This window comes from Mytilus galloprovincialis, chromosome 5, assembly GCF_965363235.1.
Source record: "Mytilus galloprovincialis chromosome 5, xbMytGall1.hap1.1, whole genome shotgun sequence".
Lineage (NCBI taxonomy): Eukaryota > Metazoa > Mollusca > Bivalvia > Mytilida > Mytilidae > Mytilus > Mytilus galloprovincialis.
The window spans coordinates 46,112,205-46,136,944 of NC_134842.1; the positions used below are offsets into that span (position 1 = coordinate 46,112,205).

Consider the following 24,740-nt stretch of genomic DNA (forward strand, 5'->3'; position numbering starts at 1 on the left):
ATACATTCATTTTTTAATGACTTATTTGGTTTATTCTATCTGAAACAGTTTTTTCTCTTCAGGGCTTTATTTCTCATACCTTATTATTGGTAAAGTAAATATAAGAAAAGAAGATGTGATATGATTGTCAATGCGATTACTCTTCACAAAAGACCACATGAGACAGAAATCAACAACTATAGGACACGGTAAGGCCTTTAACAATGATCAGGTACGAAATGACAACTGTAAATCATTTGACAAATATTAAACGAGAAAACTAACAGCCTTATTAATGTAAAACAAAAATGAACGAAAACAAATATGTAACACGGCAACAAACGACAACCCCTAAATTACAGGCTCCTAACAGGCACATACATACAGAATGGAAGGGGTTAACATATGAGCGGGATGATTACCATCCCCGAACCCGAGACAGTGGTGTAACAGTACAACATAAGGGACGACATCAAAAGATCGATGTAGGATAAAAAACGTAAATCAAATAGTTTGGGGGTGGGGGGTTAAAATTCTGCAAGTTTTGTATATCTAAAATCGATTTTTACATATATCCCTATTGGTAAATCAATTTTTTCCAAATTAAGTAAAGAGGGGGGTGGGGGGGGGGGGGGGTCAGTGAAAAACTATGTGAATTAAGTTTTTTATCCTACTTTTGATGTCGTCCCTAAGAACGATCTGAAAAATATCAGTTGAAAAAGCTCAACACATCAGATAATAACAAATAGAAATACATCTAACAACAACACGGAGTGGACATTGCCGGGAACTTGTACATCCCAACAACAAAAACACACTAACCATGCATGTATAACAAAACAAAATTATTATGTTAATGAAAGAAAAAAAGAAGATAAAGTGTGATCGCCATTTAGACAACTTTTGTCAACGTATATTTGTTTGGCCACGTAACAACAGATCCCATTGAAACTTTGTTATAATGTTTATAATCAATGCTATGATATAAATTTCTGTTGAAACAAATACTCTTTACCATTAAATCCGTTATTAAAAAAAATTGTTTTCATTTTAAACTTTTATTATGAAGGAACTTCTATCTCATGACACTTTCCCCCATAGTCCAAATGACGTATATAAAAGACACTATCTGTCAACATAGGTTCTTCAATTATGAGGAAAATTTATACTTACAGTCAGCTTTTTAAAAAGCCATGAAAGGACTAAATGTGACAGAAATCACAGACGATAGAACCAACTCCAGGATAAAAGAAGTATAATATAACTTTGATGCAAAAAGTTAAACACTGACAGATTTAAATGTAAACATCAAAAACACAGATTACATGAAACATATATACAATACATGAAAAAACTGTCAAACAAGTTGATATGAATAATATATATATATATATATATAAGTTTATAGATAATTGATCCACGTTGACCTTATTTTTGCAATTTCACAATTCCATTATAATAAAAACAATCGACAAGAAACAAACATAATAGACTGGACCAACATGAATATTATTTTACTCTAATATAAAACACCTTTCAAGAAACATTTTTATTTAATATCAAAGTTGAAAAGAAGTGCATAGACCATTATATAATTAGTTCAAGTTTTATAGGTTTGTATTTTTTTGTATATGTTATTTTTCAATAAATCGGGCCATTGATTTCAAAAAAACCTGTAATAATTTTTTTTATAATGATTAAAATTCTATTAAAAAAAAACACAAAATTACGATTGAGAATTAAATATGTTTAAGAACGTTTGACGACAACATAAACTATCAAAATAAACAAAATGCATCCCACAGAACACAACCCAAAAACTAAATACTGAACAACGTGAATTACGCAAAAAAAAGTGAGGTCAAACTAGTTAATAGAAGCTGCCCTAGAAAAAAACCCTCTTTGTATGTGATGGTGTATCTCATTTGTTCCAACTGTAAAAAAAAAGAAGATCCGAGGTCACAAAAGATTATTGTGCAAATAACCGCATCACGATTCGAGTTAAAAGAGAAGAGTGTGTGAACGTGATTAATGATACCAGACTAATGATTTTGTACACAAGACGCGCATTTCGTCACCAAAACACTCAACAGTGATGCTCGAATCAAGATGTGGAAATGCCAACTACATGAAGGTATCGTATAGGTAAACATCTTATTTGTTATCCTTACAGATCATACAAATTCCCATTGCTATCAGTATATGTGACTCAATCTTTCCATTAATGTTAACACAAACAGTTTAACACGACAAAGGACGGACAAGATCTTTATTAGCAACAACAAAAACACTGAAACAAAAACATGACGTAATACAACAACAAATATTTATAACATGAACACCCATTTCAACTATGGGACAAGGACAAGACATCTTAAAGTTGGCAAGTACACAAATACTCGATAAGATATTTCCTGTATAGAGGGACAATAAGCATCCAATTAACTTTACGTTTTTTACAAAATCACAATCGGAATGTGCAGTTTGTAATGCTCTTAAACTTTGTATTCGATTTCGACATTCAACTGTTTTGATTTGAGCTCCACTGACAAGTCTAATATGGTTGAAACGACCGATGCGTAATATTTTATTAGCCTCGTATCTTTAATGAGTTTTTATGATTGGAAAACGATCAGATTGATGTTACCTTTTTAATTTGATTACTTTTTTCGATCGATGTATGAATATTATTATATGAACAGAACAATTGTACTGCCGCTTACGTTGCATCGTTTGACACGGTTTGTAAATAGTTATCAAAAGTACCAGGATTATAATTTTATACGCCAGACGCGCGTTTCGTCTACATAAGACTCATCAGTGACGCTCAGATCAAAATAGTAAAACAGCCAAATAAATACAAAGTTGAAGAGCATTGAGGATCAAAAATTCCTAAAAGTTGTGCCAAATATGGCTACGGTAATCTACTCCTGGGGTAAGAAAATCCTTAGTTTTTCGAAAAATTTAAAGTTTTGTAAACAGAAAATTTATAAAAATGACCATATAATTGATATTCATGTCAACACCGAAGTGCTAACTACTGGGCTGGTGATACCCTCGGGGACGAAACGTCCACCAGCAGTGGCATCGGCCCAGTGGTGTAAATAGTTATCAAAAGTACCAGGATTATAATTGTATACGCCAGACGTAGGTAATAGAACTGTAGATAATAGAACAGGTAAAGACTGTAGGTAATAGAACAGGTGATTTACGTACTGATATATATCCAAATTTTCTAGAAATGCACTTTACTGACACCTTCATTAAGCCTTCTTTCATATTTTTTTGTTTAAGTCATGCGACTGAATCCGAAAACGTTATGAAAGCAATTAAAGCAAAAGAGAGGATTCGTACTTACATTACGAGCGACTTAAGCGGTAAGACATACATTTCTGAAAAGAACAAAAGAATGAATTGTGTTAAGCAGTATCCTTTGTTACTCTTAATCAGCTTCAAGCATTACCTTACTGTTGATGTGTATAACATGAGAGAAAAAAGTGAGCAAGGTTTTCATTGAAAAAAAGCTTATACGGAACTGACTTATTAATGAGAAAAAAGCCTCAGAAAGTTTCTGCATTTTATTTTATTTTTTATTTTAAAAAATAACGTCTAACCCCATCCATCATAAGAACATATGTTCACTGAGGAGATAAAAAGGATAACCGTTGAATTAAAGACATTAAATTTCATTTCTTTTTTCAACTTAAATTTTCCTAAAAAACAATATCAAAATACAAAACTTTTGCAACCCGGACATTGTCACCCTTTGAGACTTGTAGTGCACAAAGAATGTATCGTTTCACTTGTAGTAAAATAAGAGTCCAAGCTAGTGGGGGTTACTCAGAAAAAAAGAAAAAACATATACCATAGGGAGATTGAAACTCAGGTAAAATACGTAATAAATGTCATAACCGTAATAAACTAAGTCAAAATTAAACTGACAACGCCATTGATAAAAAAAAAAGATATAAATAATACTACACAAAACACAAAATAGTAAAATAAGAACTGATCAAAACAAACCACATAAAAAGCTGGGGTGATCTTAGGTGTTCCGTAAAGGACAGCAAATCCTGCTCTACATGTGGCACCCACCGTATTAATACACTACACACCAGTAAAAGTCTGAAATGGCCTATTATATTTGTACTCAACTGTACTGATTTTTACTCGACCAGTCTGAATTGGTCTGACTTTTACTTGACATTACTCGACCCCAGTCTGAACCATACTCGACTGTACTAAATTGTACTTGACCCATATCTTTGCCATTGAAAATAGTCTGAACTATTACTCGACCAGTCTGAAACAGTATTAACCCATTCTCGACCTGTATTCGACCTATTTTTCCAGTCTAAACCATACTTAACCAAAGGTCTGAACAATGCTCGACAAGTCTGAACCATACTGGACCAAACAACCTCTACTTTTTTTAACTGTTAAAATAAATTTCTTTTTAACTAACATATATAACAACAGCCAACAAAATCAATGAATTGTTTAACCGTATATTAGAAATATATTTATTATTATAATTATGGATAAAAAAAAATTATATTATATATAATTTATATCAGAAAGGGATAAAATTCAAGAAATTAATAAAATTGTTCTTCTGATTAGTGGTGAAGTAGAAAGTATTACCTCTGCTTGGCGCAAACTCATTAATAAGATCACACCTGGTCAGAGGTATTAAATTCGAAATAACATTTATTCAAAATTGCAACATCCTGTTTAACTTATATAACAAGGCCTTTCGAAAATACTAGATAAGTAATACACGAGTTTAAGAAAATAGGGCTTTCTTTTTACCTGTAAAACACACATGTACTGAAGTAATTAAACCATATTAGAGTGCTTTTTGAATGCCATGTCTTTAATTTGACAAAAAATACTTAAATTTAATTGAAATACATTTTTAGGTACCTTAATTTGGAACACATTTCCTTTTTTTAAAAGTTATCAAGGATTGCTATGGAAATTCTATGATTATATTAAATTTTTAATTTAACCAAGGACGTATATTAGTTATACGTCCTTGGTTTAACAAATCAAAACAAAGGTCTAATTTTTTCAAATTTATTAAGTTGCTTTATATACTATTTTATATGTATATTAATAATAAAAAGAAACTAATAACTGCATTATTAACTAAACTCAACTGACACCCTAAAATATATACTAGGCTTAAGTTAATGGAGAAAATAGTCCAGTTATACAATAAAATACTTCTGAAACATTCAAACATTTTTGAATAACATTGAAAATATTATGTAATTAGTTACAATTCATTAATGAGATTATTTGATCAGCTTGTTTTATGTATATTTTAAAGATGATATATATAATTATGTAAGTGTTTGTGAATATTGTGTTGGAGTTACATTATGATTGATTATTGTGAAATTTTAATTTCAATACTATATTGAATACATTTTTAATTTCAAGTTGTTGTTCAAATTTCATTTTTTTTTTTAAACATTTCCTAAATTGATTAAAATCAGTTGATATATACACAGAATAGGTCTAGGTTGGTTACGACTTGGTCGAGTATGGTTCAGACTAGGTCTAGTATGGTTCAGACTATGTCGAGTATGGTTCAGACAAGTCGAGCATGGTTCAGACTCATATAAAATGGTTAAGTACTGGTTGAGTACAAGTTCAGACTGTTAAGTATGGTTCAGACTACAGTCAAGTATTATCACGTAAATTTCAGACCAATTCAGACTGGTCGAGTAAAAATCAGTACAGTAGAGTACAGATATAGGCCATTTCAGACTTTTACTGGTTTGTAGTGGTAGTGTTTGTACAAATACGGTAATAAGTCTAATTCGGTAGGTCATTTTTGGGAAAGAGGATGAGATTAATGTTACGACATAGGAACTTAACTGATGTGATACTGTGTCAGGTATGTATTCATTAAATTGAGAAATGAAATAGGGAATGTGTCATAGAGACAACAACCCGACCAAAGTTCATAAAACAGTCTCAAAAGCAACAATGGTCTTCAACATAGCGGACAAGCGTATACATAATGCCATACTTATTGTAACTCTTTGTTGAATCCTTTATTTAATAAAAATATGTCTGTTAAAAACAAGAGTTTAAAGAATCGGTTGTCAGTTTAAGAGGTTTTGTTTTGATAGTTGACAGTTGCTAAACGATGATGACTGGTGTACCCATATTTTGACTATTATATTTATTGTGTCTGTTTATTTAACGCATCAATGTAAAAATATCGGAAATTGATGAGACTGTCATTAAAGTGAGAGGGTTAGTGTTATAGAACCAGGTTTAATCCACCATTTTCTACATTTGAAAATTCCTGTACCAAGTCAGGAATATGACAGTTTTTGTCCATTCGTTTTTGATGCGTTTTGTTATTTGATTTTGCCATGTGATTATGGACTTTCCCAATTGATCTTCCTCTAAGTTCAGTATTTTTGTGATTTTACTTTTTGCAGTACTATAATACACGCACAAAATCTTAACAGAAAAAAGGCATATCAAACTTTACCAAATGTTATTAACCTATGTGTCTGTATTGACACAATTTTGTTTTATCTTCCACAAGCGTATTAATAAACAATTTTGGTTTAAATGTTAACAATAGTATGCGACACATTCCAAATTTAGCTCGTTACATAGATGATTTTTAGATCAATAATAAACATATATATTACACACATTTCTTTTAAAATACTGCAAAACAATGTATTCTAATAAGTTCAATTTTAATGTCATAATATTCACCTAGTGAACATTGGTATACAAACATTTATTCCCAGACAAATTCTTATCACTCACTATAGATGACCTAAAACATATTATAAACACTGTATTCTCTACTTGTTATCGATTGATAAATACGTGTTAGTTACGTAATTCATATACGTGTAGAATATTGTTTTCTATAAATAACATTTATATATTTTTAGAAAATACTGTCGATCATGCGCATAAAGCTTTGTCGGATTTTCCCCTGGTTAGCGACCATTACTGAAATTTCCAAGCGGAAACAGTTTAAAATCTGCCAAATGATATCATGTGGATTCTGTCTGTGATTGACCGGTAAATTACATTGTTATAAGATCCGCGATTACTTTTCATTTATATTTAGCCATTTTCATCTTGTACATATTCAATGTTAAAGTACAACTTTGTGTGGTTCTCTGAATTTTATACAATACAGAAATCAACAATTAACTAAACATATACCAGTAAATCATAAAACGCCCCACGATGATCAGCTGTAACATAATTGACTAAACAAAATAAACAAAAACGAACAGCCTGTTGTTAGCTGTTTATTTAAACGAAAAACATTCATAGCAGATACGACAAATTAAAAACGAAAATACAATCATAGTAAACAGTTCTGATGTTAAGTGTACAAATAATGTGGTGTAGTAGGACATGATTGTCAGTGTTCAACCTTTACCTAACATGGAACACTGCTGTAACCAAACGTCATCAGTATATACTGTAAATCATGCTCATATATATTGAAAGATCAGATCGACCGTTAGCAAATAGTTGACAAGGATACTCATGTTTACCTGAAGCTACTTCGTTGCCCAGTGTCATTTAAAAGATAAACATTTAACAACAAAACATTCACGGTGTACTTAGATATCAACATATTCATCTCCAACAAATAGTCCATTTTGTGCAATATATCAATTTATAAGTATCACATGTAGACTGCAGTATAAAAAAATTATCAATAAATCTAAATAGCAATATGTTGAATTAATGATTACACTATTGAAAATAAGATCTTTCTACAATATTTCAAAATTGAAAGGCCTAACAATACATATGCACTTTCATAGGTCTATAATCTGTTCATACCTGTATCTTGGCATTGCCCTAGGCCATGTTTTTCTCTGATGGTTATGACGTATTTAAGCTAAATCCATTGGATGTTGAATGTGTACTGATTAATAAAGAAAGGCAACAGTAGTATACCGCTGTTCGAAATTCATAAATCGATAGAGAAAAAACAAATCCGGGTTACAAACTTAAACTTAGGGAAACAAATATAAGAGAACTACGACACAACAGAAACACAACATTAAAATGTCACACACACAGAAACGAACTCTAATACAAAAGCGGCCATTTCCCTAACTTGATACAGGGCATTTTAAAAAAAAAATGGTGGATTGAATCTGGTTTTGTGACATGCCAAACCTCCCGCTTTAATGGCTTTGTTAATTATAACATTAAAATGACAATATTACATGACAGGACTACAATACAAATAAATGAGAGAAAATATAGGACAGAGAAACAAATGAATAATAGCCAACAAATGTACCAGGTTAAACATTTAATACGCCAGACGTGTGCTACGTCCACACAAGACTAACCAGTGACGCTAAGTTTGGAAACCAAAACAAGTACAAAGTAGAAAACACTGAGGACCAAAAGTCCCAAAACAAAATGTAACCAATACGCCTTTGACAAGAACATCATTATCATGTAGAATTAAAAATAATTCATAATTTGTATATAATAGATCTACATGATTAAACTGAAGTGGTGACTAGCTATAGAATAAAAACGGACACATTACCAAAAAAAAACACAGCCGTGTTACCTAAAACCCAGTGTAAGGCTCAAAATGACGTCACATTTGAATTTGTAAAATGTAACCAATACGCCTGGGATAAGAACATCCTTATTATTTAGAGTTTAGAATAATTCATACTTTTATGAACATTAAATTTTATAAAATGACTATATAATAAAGCTACATGATTAAACTGAAGTGGTGACTAGCTATAGAAAAAAAACCAGACACATTACAAAAATACACAGCCGTGTTAGCTAAAACCCAGTGTAAGGCTCAAAATGACGTTTGAATTTGTATGGAATTCAAGATTAGATTTGTATGACTATCTTACAAATTTTATTAAAAGTGAAAATTACAATACTAAGTAATATAAAATTGTAATAGTAATCAGATAACTAATAGTATTCTCTAGCTATGTCGGTGTTTCTCCTGAAATAAACTGTAAACTGTAAACTAAATATATCGTGTAAAGGAGTAGGTTCAGTAAGACCCCTTTTGGCCCCAAAATATAGCAGTTTTACAAAATTATGAAATTGTTATCCTTTAGCTATTTATTGGAAAGTAGAATGCTTCTGCTACATAAATATAGGCTGTTTTTGACAATAAAATGTACATATATCGGGTACTTGCATCATTAAGTCATGCTAAATTTCTTCACGATTTTAGCATTTAAGTTAAATTTAGACGTTTTCCGTCTGAAATGAAAGTGGTCGCATTCGTGTTCATTCATAATATTGAAACGTAAGTTGTATTTGATGATAATACATAAAATATATAAAGGTTGATGATGAACACGGATGCGGCCACTCTCATTTTTGACCAAAACCTTATGAAAAGTGACTTTTTTTGGCATATTTGCTAGATTTTTCATATGTAAGCTTGAATCTGAGCGTTTTAAATGACTAAAGCAGTTAAAAACTTTCACAAAAACTAATCAAATCAATTGAAATAGACACTTAAGTGTTTAAAAAGTGTCCAAAATCTTTCGTTGGATAAACCTGAAATTTGAGGCCAAAATCGGCCCTTACCGGACCTACTCCTTTCGTAGATCCAAACTACAATTTAATAAATGAACTGAATGAACAATTATCTTTACCATATCACACGAATACAACAGAAAAACTAAGATTTACAACTAGAAACGTTAAGACATTTGACAAAATGCAATGACCATTACAAATATAACATCAAAACTAAATAAATGAATTTGGGATGGAAAAGTATCGTCATGACCGTGGCACCGTCTTATAGCAATGCGAATTCACACTCAGCAAAACAGTCACAATCGGGAATAAGTCACGTTCGGTAATAAAAAGATCAGACGTAATGACAAACTGAAATCTAAAAAAAAATGTCAGTAGTAAGTTTGGACAAAGATACATCGTAGGGATCAACCAATTCGTGATGTTGTCCGTAAAATTTAAGGAGTGTCATTTTTAATTTGTCCTCCTCATAACTTTGTTGGAGCAGTTTCTGCGTTAGGAGCAAACTCCTGTATATGAAGTCCGTATAGTGTGAACATGCACGAGAATAACGTATCAATTGATAAATGTAAACACCATACGACGGGGCAGAGGGTATGTTCATACTGAGAAATGGAAAGTTGATAATTAGGAAGTTGAAATCGTCACGTTTATCATAGATTTTCGTGTGAAGTCGTCCATCTGTGTCAATATTGAGGAAAAGATCAAGGTATAAAGCAGTCCTTCTAGTATCAGTAGTATCCTTAATTTCACTGGGATATATGAGATGTACGTATTGGCTGAAATATGGGTTAATTAATGATAGGACATCATCAATATATCGGAAAGTAAAATTAAAGAACTTCGCAAGGAGCTTTTTCTGTTTGTATTTTAGAAGGTTTTGAATGAATTTTGCTTCATACGAGTACAAAAATAAATCGGCTAGTAGGAATGCACAATTAGTACCCATTGGAATACCGACTGTCTGTTGAAATATGAATCCTCCAAACTCAACAAATATATTGTCGATCAAAAAGTCCAGCTGTCTTAGATGCATGATTTTTTTCATTATTATTTGTTATTGGCTATGAACTATGTCATTAGCTATCAGATCTGTACTAATGTTGAATTAAATTTCAGACTATTGAAAATTATATCTTTCTACTGTTACGGCCAGAAATCGCCTTTAAATTGTAGCCAACAAAAGACACAAATCAATAATAAAATTTAACAATATTTATTATACAAAAGTTTACAAGAAGTATTACACAAATATTACTGTCAACTTAACTGTCAAAATATGAGTCCAATCTTTTATCTTTATCTGTATCCGGATATCTTTCGGAATCCAATCTGAATATTACGGTCACAATCCAGTATGATGTTGTTTGTAGAATAAAAGTGTCAATCCAATTGCTATGAATATTAATGTCTATCGATGTCTAAGTCCAAGCCCAAGAGTGAGTGTTTAACTTTAGTGTCTGTATATATATAGTTGTCATGGAAGATTCTAGAACAGTCTATAATGGAACATCCTGGAAAGTTACAACAGAAGTTTCTAGTAAAATGTAGAAGTTTATATAACGCATCTTTTATTAGGATCATTCTGGAAAGTTCCAATCATTCTGTAATTGTTCCAGTGATTTCTAAACTGCACAGTTCTAAAATTATTCTGTAAACAACTATCAGGCCATACAACACAAATTAGGCCAACATAAATAAATACAATAATTACAATATCATAACACTACAATGTTTTAAAATTGGAAGGCCTAATAATACATATGCACTTTCATAGATTTACAATCTGTCTATACCTGTACTTTGGCATTGCACAAGGTATTGTTTTTCTTTAACTGTTTATGACGTCTTGAAACTATATCCATTGGATGTTGAATGTGAACTGATTGATTATTTAATCTTAGATGTAAAAAAAATTTATAAGTTGTTATTGGCTTTGAACTATCTGTCGGTAACTCTCAGATCTGTACTTAGTGTCTTTTTGTCGTTGGGATGTACAAGTACCCTTCCATGTCCACTCTGTGTTTCCGTTAGATGTATTTCTATTTGTATCCATCTGATGTGTCAAGACTTTTTTTAAACTTTTTTGGATAGTTCGTTCTTATGTTGTACTGTTACTTCACTGTCCCAGGTTAGGGGAGATTTGGGACCCAACATGTTTAAACCCACCACATTCTTTTGTATATGCCTGTCCCAAGCCATGAGCCTATACTTCAGTGACTGTCGTTTGTTGCTGTGATACATATTTGTGTTAAAATTGAGAAAGAAAATGGGGAATGTGTCAAAGCGACAACAACCCGACCATAGAGCATATAACAGCCGTTAGTTAGTTCATTTTGTACATTACATGGGCCATTATTTTGTTCGTTTGAATTGTTTTACATTTGTAATTTTCGAACTTTTTACTGCAGACTATGTGGTATTTGATTTGCTCATTATTAAAGGCTGTACGGTGTCCTATAATGATTTTTAATATATGTGGTATAATGGAAAGAGTTGTCTTTTTTTGCAACCAAACTTAATCTTTTTGTATATAACAAGTTTATATTGATATTATAAGCCAATAGCTGCATGTATAAACAACATCAGTGCGGTATCCTGTTTGTTGTGAGACCTCTACGGGTAAAGTCACACTTTAAAAAGAGATTAAGAATTTTTTAAATAGGTAAAGGAATCCCTAACGTTTTTTGGGGTTTTTTTTTGGCAGCAGGACACTCATATCCCTTTGAATGAAATACGATACTGTAAATGTATACCCTTAACACTTTTCAAAATTGCATTGATAAATACAGTTAACTCTTCGCCTTTATGTTTTTTAACAAGAACTTGTACTTTTAATAAAACTTTTGGTTGAAATACATTGTAGGATCCGTTGAAAGCTAGATATGGCTGCTACAGATACTGTCAATCGTTCAGTTGGTGTGGGACTAGCACCAGAAGACTTTCTCCCAGAACCTCCATCTGAAGACTGGGAATTAAACATACTTCTAGATGACCTTGCTCAGGGAATTACTGAGGAGGATTTTAAACGATTGAAATCATATTGTATAGGTAAAAATTAAACTTAATAAGTTAACACTGTAACACAATAAAATTGTAAATATTGTTTACTTCCTTAAAAAAAAGCGGAAAGTATATAATAGCTATATGTACAAAGGATATATTTTTTTTCCTACTAAACAAAATTTATGAAATAAGTAATGCTTGATTCTTTAACTAGATTTTGCAAACGTTTTGAAATATATGCAAAAATTTCAATTTTATTTTCTATGACCATGTAGGACATGTGCTGCACTAACAGAAATGTATCCAGGCTAAACCAAAACTGTAAGAACTTGAATGATATTGTTTTTATGGTATATACCCGCTTAGCTGTTATTATTCTACATTTTACTCATTTAGGTGGACCTGGTAAACGAACTCTTTCGGAAATGAAAGATGCTATGGATCTTTTCACACATTTACGACAGACTCGTCGGCTCACAAAAGACAACCTCATTGTACTTCAATCGATGCTGTTTCACTTACACAGAAGAGATTTACAGAAAAAGGTTCTTGAATATGCGAGAAGGCTTGGAAACGTGTTACACTTCTATAATCCTTCGGACCAACCAGGTAATTGCATCTCATATTTATTTTTTTCTTTTGTTTTGAACTGGTGACTAGGTTCCTAATTTGAGGGGTTGACTTTACATCTGTGTATAAGTTATATCAATTTCATGGATTTCTTTTGATGTTTCATATATATTAAAAATAAACATGCTAAACACGGTTAATGCAAAGTAACAAGGCATATTACTTGTAATTTTATGCACAAAGTTTGTCGAATTCAGTTTTCATTTCACATACATGAACCATTATAAGTGGGATGGTTTGGTACAGTTCTTGGATAATAAAGCAAAAGTTAAGAAAAGGATTTGTTGATTCTGTTTACTGTATTGCAGCTTGTGAAATATTTTCCAGAACTGATAGTATGCATCAAAAAATCTTCGCTTTATTCGTGTTTTTACGCGCATAAATGAAAAAAAAATTTCAACTCTATTGCATAAATGTGGGTACTTTTTTTCAGAAAACGGCTACCAACATTTAACAATACATGTAGAAGGAACCGTACATTTTGATAGGATCAAATTAGAGAAACTAAGAGATGGAGTTGCTAGACTTCTTTGCATACCTTCTCAATTTGTTGTCGTGGATGGGATTGAACCAGGCAACAGTTTTCTCATTACATTTACGATAGCAGAAGATTACATTGGTTTTGTTTTTGAAATGGAGCAAGGCGATGCAGATTTCCTTATAGCCGAAGGTGTCGATTTTGTCAAAGTGAATGAAAAAGTAGTCGACTTGAAAAGTAAGATCTTATTGCACACTATATAGCAAAATGTACATAATATACGAAAAAATTGTATGCCTTCTATTCCCAAAATCAATATATATTTGAAACTTTTTAAAGTTTGTTATGAAATGATTATTATTGATCATTGTGAAAAATACTATGTGGTGTAAATTTTTGTATCATAACTCAATCGATTATTAGTCAAGGAGAAAAGTAGATCAACAAACAATTTGATTAAAATATGTTGCAAGTCTAAAACGAATGGTTTGAATTATTTACGCTAAAATATACTTTAACTGACACAATTCCAAATTTAAAGGTAATGTATTAATCTTCATTCCACCATGTGAAGTACCCGAATTGTACCTATTTTGACGTGTTTGGTTTTTTTCAACTTAAAGAAGTTTATTTATGATCCAAACAAAGATGTCTATTCTTTGTTTATTTTGTAGATGTATCATTATTCATTTTATGGTTCCACCAATTTTACTTTGAATCCATCTTGTAGCATTGAAAAAATTGTTTTAACAAACCCACACACGATGTATGATTCTGCAATGAGAAGTACACAAATTGAATCCATGCTAAACATCAAATCCTTAAGAATTGAAAAAAAAACAACAAGAACAATTTGACATACATCAATGCTTACTATTTTTTTTAATGAGAAATGAGAGATGCTTGTAACGTATTTTATTTACTCATGTTAAACGATGAATTTGTTTGGACGTTGCATGGCGACGTTTTCTTTTTACGTTTTCCAATGAATTCGTCATCTGTTGTTTATGCTATGAATATTTTCTGTCTATTTGAATTAATAAAACGTTTTGCTAAATAGTTGCAATTTGGGTGTTCGGTGCAATATGGGTAGAATGATGTTAATAATACACAAGCAAATGTTGATTGTTAAGTGAAACAAAAACAGGAATGAATTTATATAAATACAGCTTGTCAATATGGTATAAAGATATATAATATCAGTACCTCTGCACAAATCGTAGTACTTTACTGACACAAATGCATGGTACAAACGATAATTAAATAAAATATCTGCTTAACCTTCCGGAGCACCTGAGATCACCCAAATTTTTGATACGGTCGTGTTGCCTAGTCTTTAGTTTTCTATGTTGTGTCTTCTGTAATATTATTTGTTTGTTTGTCTTTTTATTTTTAGCCATGGCGTTGTTAGTTCATTTTCTATCTATGAGTTTGACTCATCCACTGGTATCTTTTGTCCCTCTTCTTTGACAAAACATGCAAAAGTCATGCCGGTTTTATAGTATTTTACATCATTTCCCTACCCATTTTAAAAACAATGAATTTATCTCTCCACCAATTTTTGTGAAATAGTCAAAACATAATTGAAGTTGACTACCATTTCCGTCATATATAAACTCATCATAGATACCAGGACTAAATTTTGTATATACGCCAGACGCGCGTTTCGTCTACAAAAGACTCATCAGTGACGCTCGAATTCCAAAAAGGTAAAAAGGCCAAATAAAGTACGAAGTTGAAGAGCATTGAGGACCAAAATTCCTAAACGTTTTGTCACATACAGCTAAGGTAATCTATGCCTGAGGTAGAAAAGCCTTAGTATTTCAAAAATTCAAAATTTTGTAAACAGTAAATTTATAAATATAACCATATCTATGATAATTCATGTCAGCACAAAAGTGCTGACTACTGGGCTGGTGATACCCTCGGGGAAATACATCTCCACCAGCAGTGGCATCGACCCAGTGGTTGTAAATAAACTCATCATAGATACCAGAACTAAATTTCGTATATACGCCAGACGCGCGTTTTGTCTACAAACGACTCATCAGTGACGCTCAAATCCAAAAAAGTTAAAAAGGCCAAATAAAGTACGAAATTGAAGAGCATTGAGGACCAAAATTCCTATAAGTTTTGACAAATATAGCTAAGGTAATCTATGCCTGAGGAAGAAAAGCCTTAATATTTCAAAAATTCAAAATTTTGTAAACAGTTAATTTAATCAATGATAATTCATGTCAGCACAAAAGTACTGACTACTGGGCTGGTGATACCCTCGGGGAAATAAATCTCCACCAGCAGTGGCATCGACCCTGTGGTTGTAAATAAAATCATCATAGATCCCAGGACTAAATTTTGTATATACGCCAGACGCGCGTTTCGTCTACAAAAGACTCATCAGTGACGCTCGAATCCATAAAAGTTAAAAAGGCCTAATAAAGAACGAAGTTGAAGAGCATTGAGGACCAAAATTCCTAAAAGTTATGATTTTAAATGTTTATTTAGAAAGTAAATTCCTTTAAAACAAACATTTCACATGAAACAAACCGGGGTGTGGTATTCAGTACGTAGGAGAAACTGGACGATATTTATCTAAACGCACCCAAGAACATCTGTATCGTTTTAAAAGACCCAATAAATTCAAAAGTATCATTTACCAACACCTTAAGAAGCACAACCATTCTTTTAAATATTTAGCAGTTCAACCTTTAGAAGTAGTAAATAAGCAGCCTGGTGAATCGCATTCAAAGTTTGTACGATCACGGAAAATAATTGAATTAAATTTGATTAAAAAATTACAGACAGTTTACCCTCTCGGTCTAAATGATAATATCATGGGAATTGGTAATATATCTAGAACCAATTCCGTTAACATTTTGGATATAGTTTCTAAAACTGTTTGTAAAAAACGTTCTCACGGTCGTAGAACAAATCGCAATCAAAGAAAATTTCGGGCCAATCATACCAATATTTCGGACCTAATTTCTATTTCAAAAAACAACGGCAGACATTATCTGTTAACAAAACTCTGTTCGTTACCGGTTAATAAGTTAAATAAAATTTTGGAAGATTGCCTCACAATTTCATATAGCAGTCCTAAGTATAAATTGTTCAAATTATTATGGCATATTGTTATTCTAAATTATTTTCAAAAATTGATCGCCCTGAAGATCACAAAAAACATTTTATTAAAATTAAGTATGTCAATAAAGGCTTTGATTTTGTAAATATTGCCGGTATATTTAACGACCATTCTGTTAAAGAACAAATTCCTGGATATTTTGACAATACTGAGCTACCTCTTTTTTGTTATATTTACAAGAAATCGACCCGGAAATTTGTGTTTAATTATAGTCAATTGTGTAAAGATGTTAATATCAGTGAAAATACACCTACTTCATGTAATTGCAGTAATTCCGAATATATTTATGGACCAATTTCCCATGTTATAACAGGAGATCTCAACATCGTTCAAGACCGAGAGTTAAAATCATTCCTCAGTAAAGGACCTAAATATCGTCCCCCGTCAATTATTAATTGGAATGAGTGTCGTAATATCATCCACGACTCACTCCATACTTACTGTATGAAATGGATAAAACGGGAAAAAGCTGACAAAATATCTTTGGACTCTTTTTTTAATTCAGTAATGAAAATAGTTGATATACGTATTCAACATTTTAAAGAACATTTTACTATTAACAATAACCACAATAAACCTATTTCTCGTATCAAACATAAACTAAAAGAACTAGCCAAGGAATTTGTTTTTGTCCCGGCCGATAAAGCTGCTAATAATATTATTATTGTTTGACGTAAATTTTATATTGAGGTTCTGAAAAAGGAAATCACCAATTCACCAACATTCCAACTGACTCCATTTTCAGAAAACGAAATCTGTAACAAACATAAACTTTTAGCCACCGCTTTACAAGCAGAGCCAAATACAATGAAAGTCCCAACTATGTATTGGCTTCCGAAACTACACAAAACCCCTTACAAATATAGATTTATTTCGTCTTCAAGCCATTGTTCAACTACTAAATTGTCTATTCTTCTTACCAGCACACTTGGTACAATTAAAAACCTGATAATAAATTGTTCAAATAAGGCCTTCGAAAATAGTGGAATAAATTACTTTTGGAGTGTCAAGAACTCGTTGGAAGTACTTGATAAATTGCATGCTTATATTGGTGATTTTGAATCTGTTCAAAGTTTTGATTTTTCTACCCTGTATACCACATTGCCTCACATTCTCATTAAGAAACAATTCACACACCTAATTAAATGGGCATTCAAAAAATCAGAATGTGAATATATATGTTCAAACTCTTTTAGGTAATTTTTTAGTAGCAATAAACTAAAACTATGTTAATTGGACATGCTTTGATACTATATATGCCCTTGAATTTTTACTAGATAACATTTTTGTTCGCTTTGGGAATTCCGTATATCGTCAGATTATCGGAATTCCAATGGGGACTAACTGTGCACTACTTATTGCGGACCTGTTTTTGTATTGTTATGAGTTACAATTTATGACAAAAATAAGCAAAGACCCATCGAAACAACATCTGATAAACAAATTTAATAATACTTTTAGATATTTGGATGATATTTTGGCTCTCAATAATGACGACTTCAGTATGTATATTAATGAAATTTATCCTGTTGAATTTACTTTAAATAAAGCTAATACTAACAATGACCACTGCCCTTTTCTCGATCTTGATATCTATATCACTAATGGAAAGCTGAATACTAAAATTTATGATAAAAGGGATGATTTTTCATTTCCTATCGTTTATTATCCGTTTTTAGATGGTGACGTTCCCTTGTCACCATCTTACGGTGTTTATATATCTCAACTTGTACGATTCGCTCGTGTATGTAACAATGTTTTAGATTTTAACGAGAGAAATTTATGTATTACTGAAAAATTATTACACCAGGGTTTTCGATATCACAAACTAGTCAAAACATTTACTAAATTTTATCATCGGTATAAAGACATCATTCGTAAATATAGCTCAACATGCAGACTTCTAATACGTTCAGGTATTTCACATCCAATTTTTTATGGAAATATTCTTTATAAAGCACAAAGGTGTCAGTATTCATCTCAGAAACTTACAAAACCTTTGAATAGACTTATTAAGAAGGGATATAATTACGATACTGTTGTCAAGTCATTAAAGATTGCATATTTTGGCGTTAATATTGAGTCACTGATAAGGTCTTTGCATCGGAACTAAACACATTTATTCTAAAAACAGTTGTTGGCATGACACGGGTTATGTTCTTCTCATATATGTTATGATGGTATGATACTAAACCCCTAACGGGAAGGATTGTGCCTGATGTTCATATGATGAAATCATAATCTTTCAGTCAGTTTAATTGAAGTCTGGAGCTGGCATGTCAGTTAACTGCTAGTAGTCTGTTGTTATTTATGTATTATTGTCATTTTGTTTATTTTCTTTGGTTACATCTTCTGACATCAGACTCGGACTTCTCTTGAACTGAATTTTAATGTGCGTATTGTTATGTGTTTACTTTTCTACATTGGTTAGAGGTATAGGGGGAGGGTTGAGATCTCACACACATGTTTAACCCCGCCGCATTTTTGCGCCTGTCCCAAGTCAGGAGCCTCTGGCCTTTGTTAGTCTTGTATTATTTTAATTTTAGTTTCTTGTGTACAATTTGGAAATTAGTATGGCGTTCATTATCACTGGACTAGTATATATTTGTTTAGGGGCCAGCTGAAGGACGCCTCCGGGTGCGGGAGTTTCTCGCTACATTGAAGACCTGTTGGTGACCCTCTGCTGTTGTTTTTTATTTGGTCGGGTTGTTGTCTCTTTGACACATTCCCCATTTCCATTCTCAATTTTATTTCAACTCATGAAATATTACAAAACAACTCAAAATGATCAATTAAGTAAAAGGATATGACTGTTGTGTCACATGATGAATATAACAGTGAGCGTTACATAACATTATAAATTGTGATCAAAAGTTTGAGATACACTACATGTAACAGTAAAATTGATGTCGGATATATTTGTGTCCTTATTTACGATACTAGTCATTAATCTAATAAAATGATACATAGCGCATGTCATTACAATGCTAGCATAAAGCGCTAATTTTTAAAAGTAAATAGTTGAGTTCATAAGGTTAGTGCTTACAATACGGACGGAAAACCTAAGTTAATCGCGATTGTACATGTTGTAGTACTTTTTGGACATAATTTCCTAAAATTGATAGTGTGACTTTTCCTGATTTTATACGGTCAAATTATTTTTCGTTAACTTCATTCATTGATTTCGGAAACAATCTTGAAAACAACGAAGCAATAGAAAACAAATAACTCAAATTATATTACACAAAAGTAATAGGACAAGAAATGAAGTGAAAATTGATAAGATAAAACATGACAATTTCACAAATAAAATAGTCTTCTACGTGAGTACAACTATCCTTCCTCATTGATTTACAAAACATTCAATTACCTAATACAAAAATACATCAACTAATGTAATGTTATGTTCAGATGCTTGTGTTATGTCAAATGCTATTAATATAAGATGAAATGGCAATAACGATTTGGTTTGAATTGAATTGGGTTGAATTTTATAAAATTATGTGTAAATACAATAACTCAAATCAGTTGCTGTACAATTTATAGTAAACTAGTCTTCTACATTAGTATTTCCAGGTATAGTAGTTGCTTGTGTTTATTAGGTCTAATGTATCTCCATTGTAATTTTTCTGCAGGATATTACAATATATAATTAAAAATAATTTTGTATATGTTGTCCAGGCTTAAAGAGAGAGCATTCTAAAGAAGATGTACTGGCAATAAAGCACGAAATGCAGTCATTTACAAAGCGAATACAAGCATTGGAATCAGATTTAGATGATACACAGGCTCAACTGATTAAAGTAGAAAGAGAAAAGAAGTTGTATAAAACTGAAAATTCAGTTTTTAAACAAACTTGTCAGACAAATAATTTCATAACAGTTATGGTGCAAACATTGTGGTTTTATGTGCTTTATTTAAAAGCTTTCAAGCCATTTGAAAAGCTATCTACGATGGCAGCATGTGCTTTATTTCGTTGTATGCTTAAGGAAACAAGGAGACTTAACTATGATTCAAATGTTATAAGATCATTGATAGAAGCTAATGCGATGATGATAAAAGCAAAAGTTTCAGAAGAATTGCATATCCACATTCTAAAGTATAAAACTCTATTACAAGAAATGGCGTCAATGATTAATTTTTTGGAATATGAAAAGGAAAAACTGGCTTATTATTTGAATATTGGAGAACATGCTCCTATTTTGTCGCAAAGAGAAGAATTTTGGTTGCGAACACTTGAAAGATCTTTCTTTCAACCAGGTGCACCTATCCCTGTGATTTCAGGTATACTTGATTAAGATTTTTTTTATCTTTTTTTATCTAGAACTAATTTGTTTTAATTTGCTGATATACAAATGAGTTCAAACATCATATATCAAGTAAATCAAGAGTTGAACATCAAGGACAAAAAAGTTGAACTAGGTTTTTACGTTATGATAGCAGATAGCAGATTTACAAATGACACTCGTCATGTCGTTGATCATAATTATGTTTTGATAATTTGCTTTGTGTGAGTAAAGTAACTTTGAAGTGAGGATGGGATAAAGGATTAGACAAATCAAACATATTCCTCGCAAACTAATTTTTTTTGTAATGCACTGTAATTCAGATTTCATCCTTACAAAGTTCTACAAGAAACATTACACGTTAATATGGTTAACGTTTTGTATTTTCCTTAAAAGCAGGGACACTCTGTCCAACGAATCCGTTATCGAAAACAATACATAAATATCGAATCAACAATATCTGCGAAATTATCTGCTTATAAAGTGTTGATTAAGGTGGTACCCAACACTTTCACTAAAATTAATTTGGCTCGTTTAATTTTCATAAAATTTTGTCACAGTATTTACTTTGACACTTTAACAAAAATATAGAAATTTAAAAAAATTTGAACCAACCGTTTTGTCAGAAAAATTACACTGGTTATATAGCAATTTGATAAACACCAATTTTGATCATTGAGAAGCTTAATATTCCTTATACAACACAACGTTATTAAAACGTTTAGCTGACTTTACAGAGTTATCTCCCTGTAGTGTTAGGTACCACCTTAAGGGCTTTACTTTAACGCTTCATTTTGTCGAAAAGATCTAGTACTTATAACTCAAAGGTAATAACAATGTTTATCGTCTGAAGGGGAAACTGTTACTTTTTTAAACAAAGTTAAAAGGATGACGAATTTGTGACAAATCTGGTATAATATGGAGAGTAAAATATTCGCGAAATTATGCAACAGGGCAAACTCTAACTTTTATACAATTTGAACCAAATGTGTTTTAAGAAACAATAATTGTTATAATTGAAAAATAATATTCATATCTTATATGTAATGGTATCTTTAACGGGCTAATCATCGTCTTCAAAAGCATCTATCTAATCGATTTATAGCAATACATAATGCCACTTCAAATAGTTTGTCCATGCATAATTGTTCATTATCCGGGTTATTTTTTTATTTCAATCAATAGCGTCCATTGGAATTTCCGATCCAGATCTTCACGTTATATTGACTAAACTGTCTAAAGAACTCAAGAAAAAAGATAGGAACAAATTGCTACATTGCTTGCCAGATGGAGAAAAGAGGAAAATAGAAAAAACACCAAATACCTTATTACAGGCACTATGGGAAAAGGAAAAAAGAAAATCAAATGGTCGAACAAATTTAGGTAAGTTAGAATACATCTTTAATTTGGTTGTTTTTGAAGGGTTAAAAAGATATATGTTATCCTTCCACTTTTTAGAATCTTAGAATTTACACTTGTTGTTGTTTAAAAAACACCTTTACACCTAAACAATTCGACTGAATTGATACAAATTTTCAAAAAGATACACCGAAATAGTACTTAATTCATGGATTGGATATTTATATCCTGATTGGTGACATGCACTGCTTTCCGTATTATCACATTTGAAAAGTCGCCAAAGAAAATAATCTTGATATATTGGCATTAAAAACTTTTTTTAAGGACTTAAAAAAAATCCGCCAGCAAGAGCTGATTATCGATTTATTCGGACCTAAACTCACAAAATGTTATATAATCAAAGAGTTGCAGTACTATATGATTCGAACTTTGGACAAATATAAGGGTTTTGTTTCATCTTAAAATAAATCGGTTAAATCTATTTTGAATCAAATTTAGTTGTATAGATACTAGTAAAGTTTTACATTTCGAGTATACCACTAGATGTTACATTACGAGTATACATGAAGTTCCAATGGAAAATATTTAAGGTGGAGATGCGAGTACAATTATGAACTTAAGTTTTGTGTATTTGATTTACTCCAACTGGACATGCGCACTTTCCAATAAAGCTATTATCGATTCAAAGTTTTTAGTTTACATTATAGAATGTTATAAATAATTTTCTCTGCTAACATCATTTGATGTTGGTTAAGATATAGCAATAAGAGGATGTGGTATGAGTGCCACTGATACAATCCTACATCCAAGTCACAGTGCTTAAATTGTAAACTTTTATAGGTCAAAGTACGGCCCACACCGAACAGCAAGCTTTCCTGTATGAATTCAGCCGCATATTAGTTGAGATTTATCTGCAGGGATAGTTGTGTAAAATACTCGCGCGTCTGGCGTACTAAATTATAATCATGGTACCTTTGATAACTATATACTCCCTAGTCCCTACTAAATATAACAACCAATTTTAACGTAGCAATTATCGATAAATTTCAAAGATTATCATAACTTCTTCATTCAAGTTGTGTTATTTCGTCATTTTGATTTGAAGTAAAACAATATTTGTGCATTTTAAAAAAATAGACTAGCATGAGGTTGCTAAATATGTTTAATGTGAGTATATGATTACTACAATGTATATTAACTTTTCTATTTTGTATCATTCAATTTTCCTTCTATTCCTTTCATTTGTTATTCTACTTTTTTATTAAGATATGTGGTTTCATGCTATCATGAAAGAAATCAACAGACTCGATTTACACACTCAATTTCGTGAAATGGTTGAAGCAACAATGATTCATCGGCCAAGGGAAGACAAAACATCGAAGATGTCGTCCACCACTTCAAGATCTCCTGGGCCTTCTAAAAGTCCAGGTAGAAGACAGCGTCGTAGAGTTAATAGTACCTCTGGCACATCTGGAATGGCTCATAATGATTCTGATCAGTCATCTGGATTTGGTGAAATGGATCAGGAAAGTGAAAGTAGTTTAATTGAATTCCAGATCCTGAATAAAAAAATGCAAAGAATAGAGACTGCATTAGAAACTTTAACAATGAAGTCCAAAGGAGAGTATCAATTTTCACCATTTACCAAAGATACAGAAAGTGCTTTCTCCTCGATTCCTTCATACATTCCGAAACATAAATAATGTATATTTATAGTAGTTATTGACTGTTACTTTTAATGTTGTACAGTAGTACAATTATATCATGTATATGTTACTGTTGGAAATTTAGTACATAGTTTTAGTCAGTTATCCTTGGTACAAAAAGAGCATTCACTGTTAAATTGTTTTTTTTTATTCAATTGCTACATTCTCATACAAGTATAAATATATACTACAAGTATAAATATATACTACAAGTATAAATATATACTACAAGTATAAATATATACTACAAGTATTTAGTTTTACCAAATTGTTGTAGAAAACGCGTTTGTGTTTACTGAAATTTGTGAGCCAGAACTTGTAAATATACTTTTTATGAGATTAATTAGCTTCTGTGCAGAAGTGTTTAACTATCCTATACATACATTATTATTATTGTTTTATTACTGAAGTCCATAATAGTTTTTAAGGGATAATTGTTAGTTAAAACTGACAATTTGATTAAATTGTCAAGATATGAAATATACTGAAGCTATTTAGAATATCTGAAAATTGTAGTATTGAATATATAAAATAAGATACAAATGTTGTTCTTACAACAAAATATGTAATTTTGTATATTCATGCAAATT

The 24,740-nt window shown here is 31.4% G+C and overlaps 1 protein-coding gene across 1 annotated transcript; it reads left to right on the forward strand.

Moving 5' to 3' along the window:
* The first annotated feature begins 6,926 nt into the window (after positions 1–6,926).
* Positions 6,927–24,287, forward strand: LOC143075922 (uncharacterized). Its single transcript, XM_076251506.1, has 7 exons — positions 6,927–7,050; positions 12,410–12,594; positions 12,946–13,158; positions 13,613–13,894; positions 20,481–21,083; positions 22,271–22,468; positions 23,711–24,287. Exons 2-7 carry the CDS (start codon positions 12,429–12,431, stop codon positions 24,145–24,147), a joined length of 1,899 nt encoding a protein of 632 aa, XP_076107621.1. The 5' UTR covers positions 6,927–7,050; positions 12,410–12,428; the 3' UTR covers positions 24,148–24,287.
* The last annotated feature ends 453 nt before the right edge of the window (positions 24,288–24,740 follow it).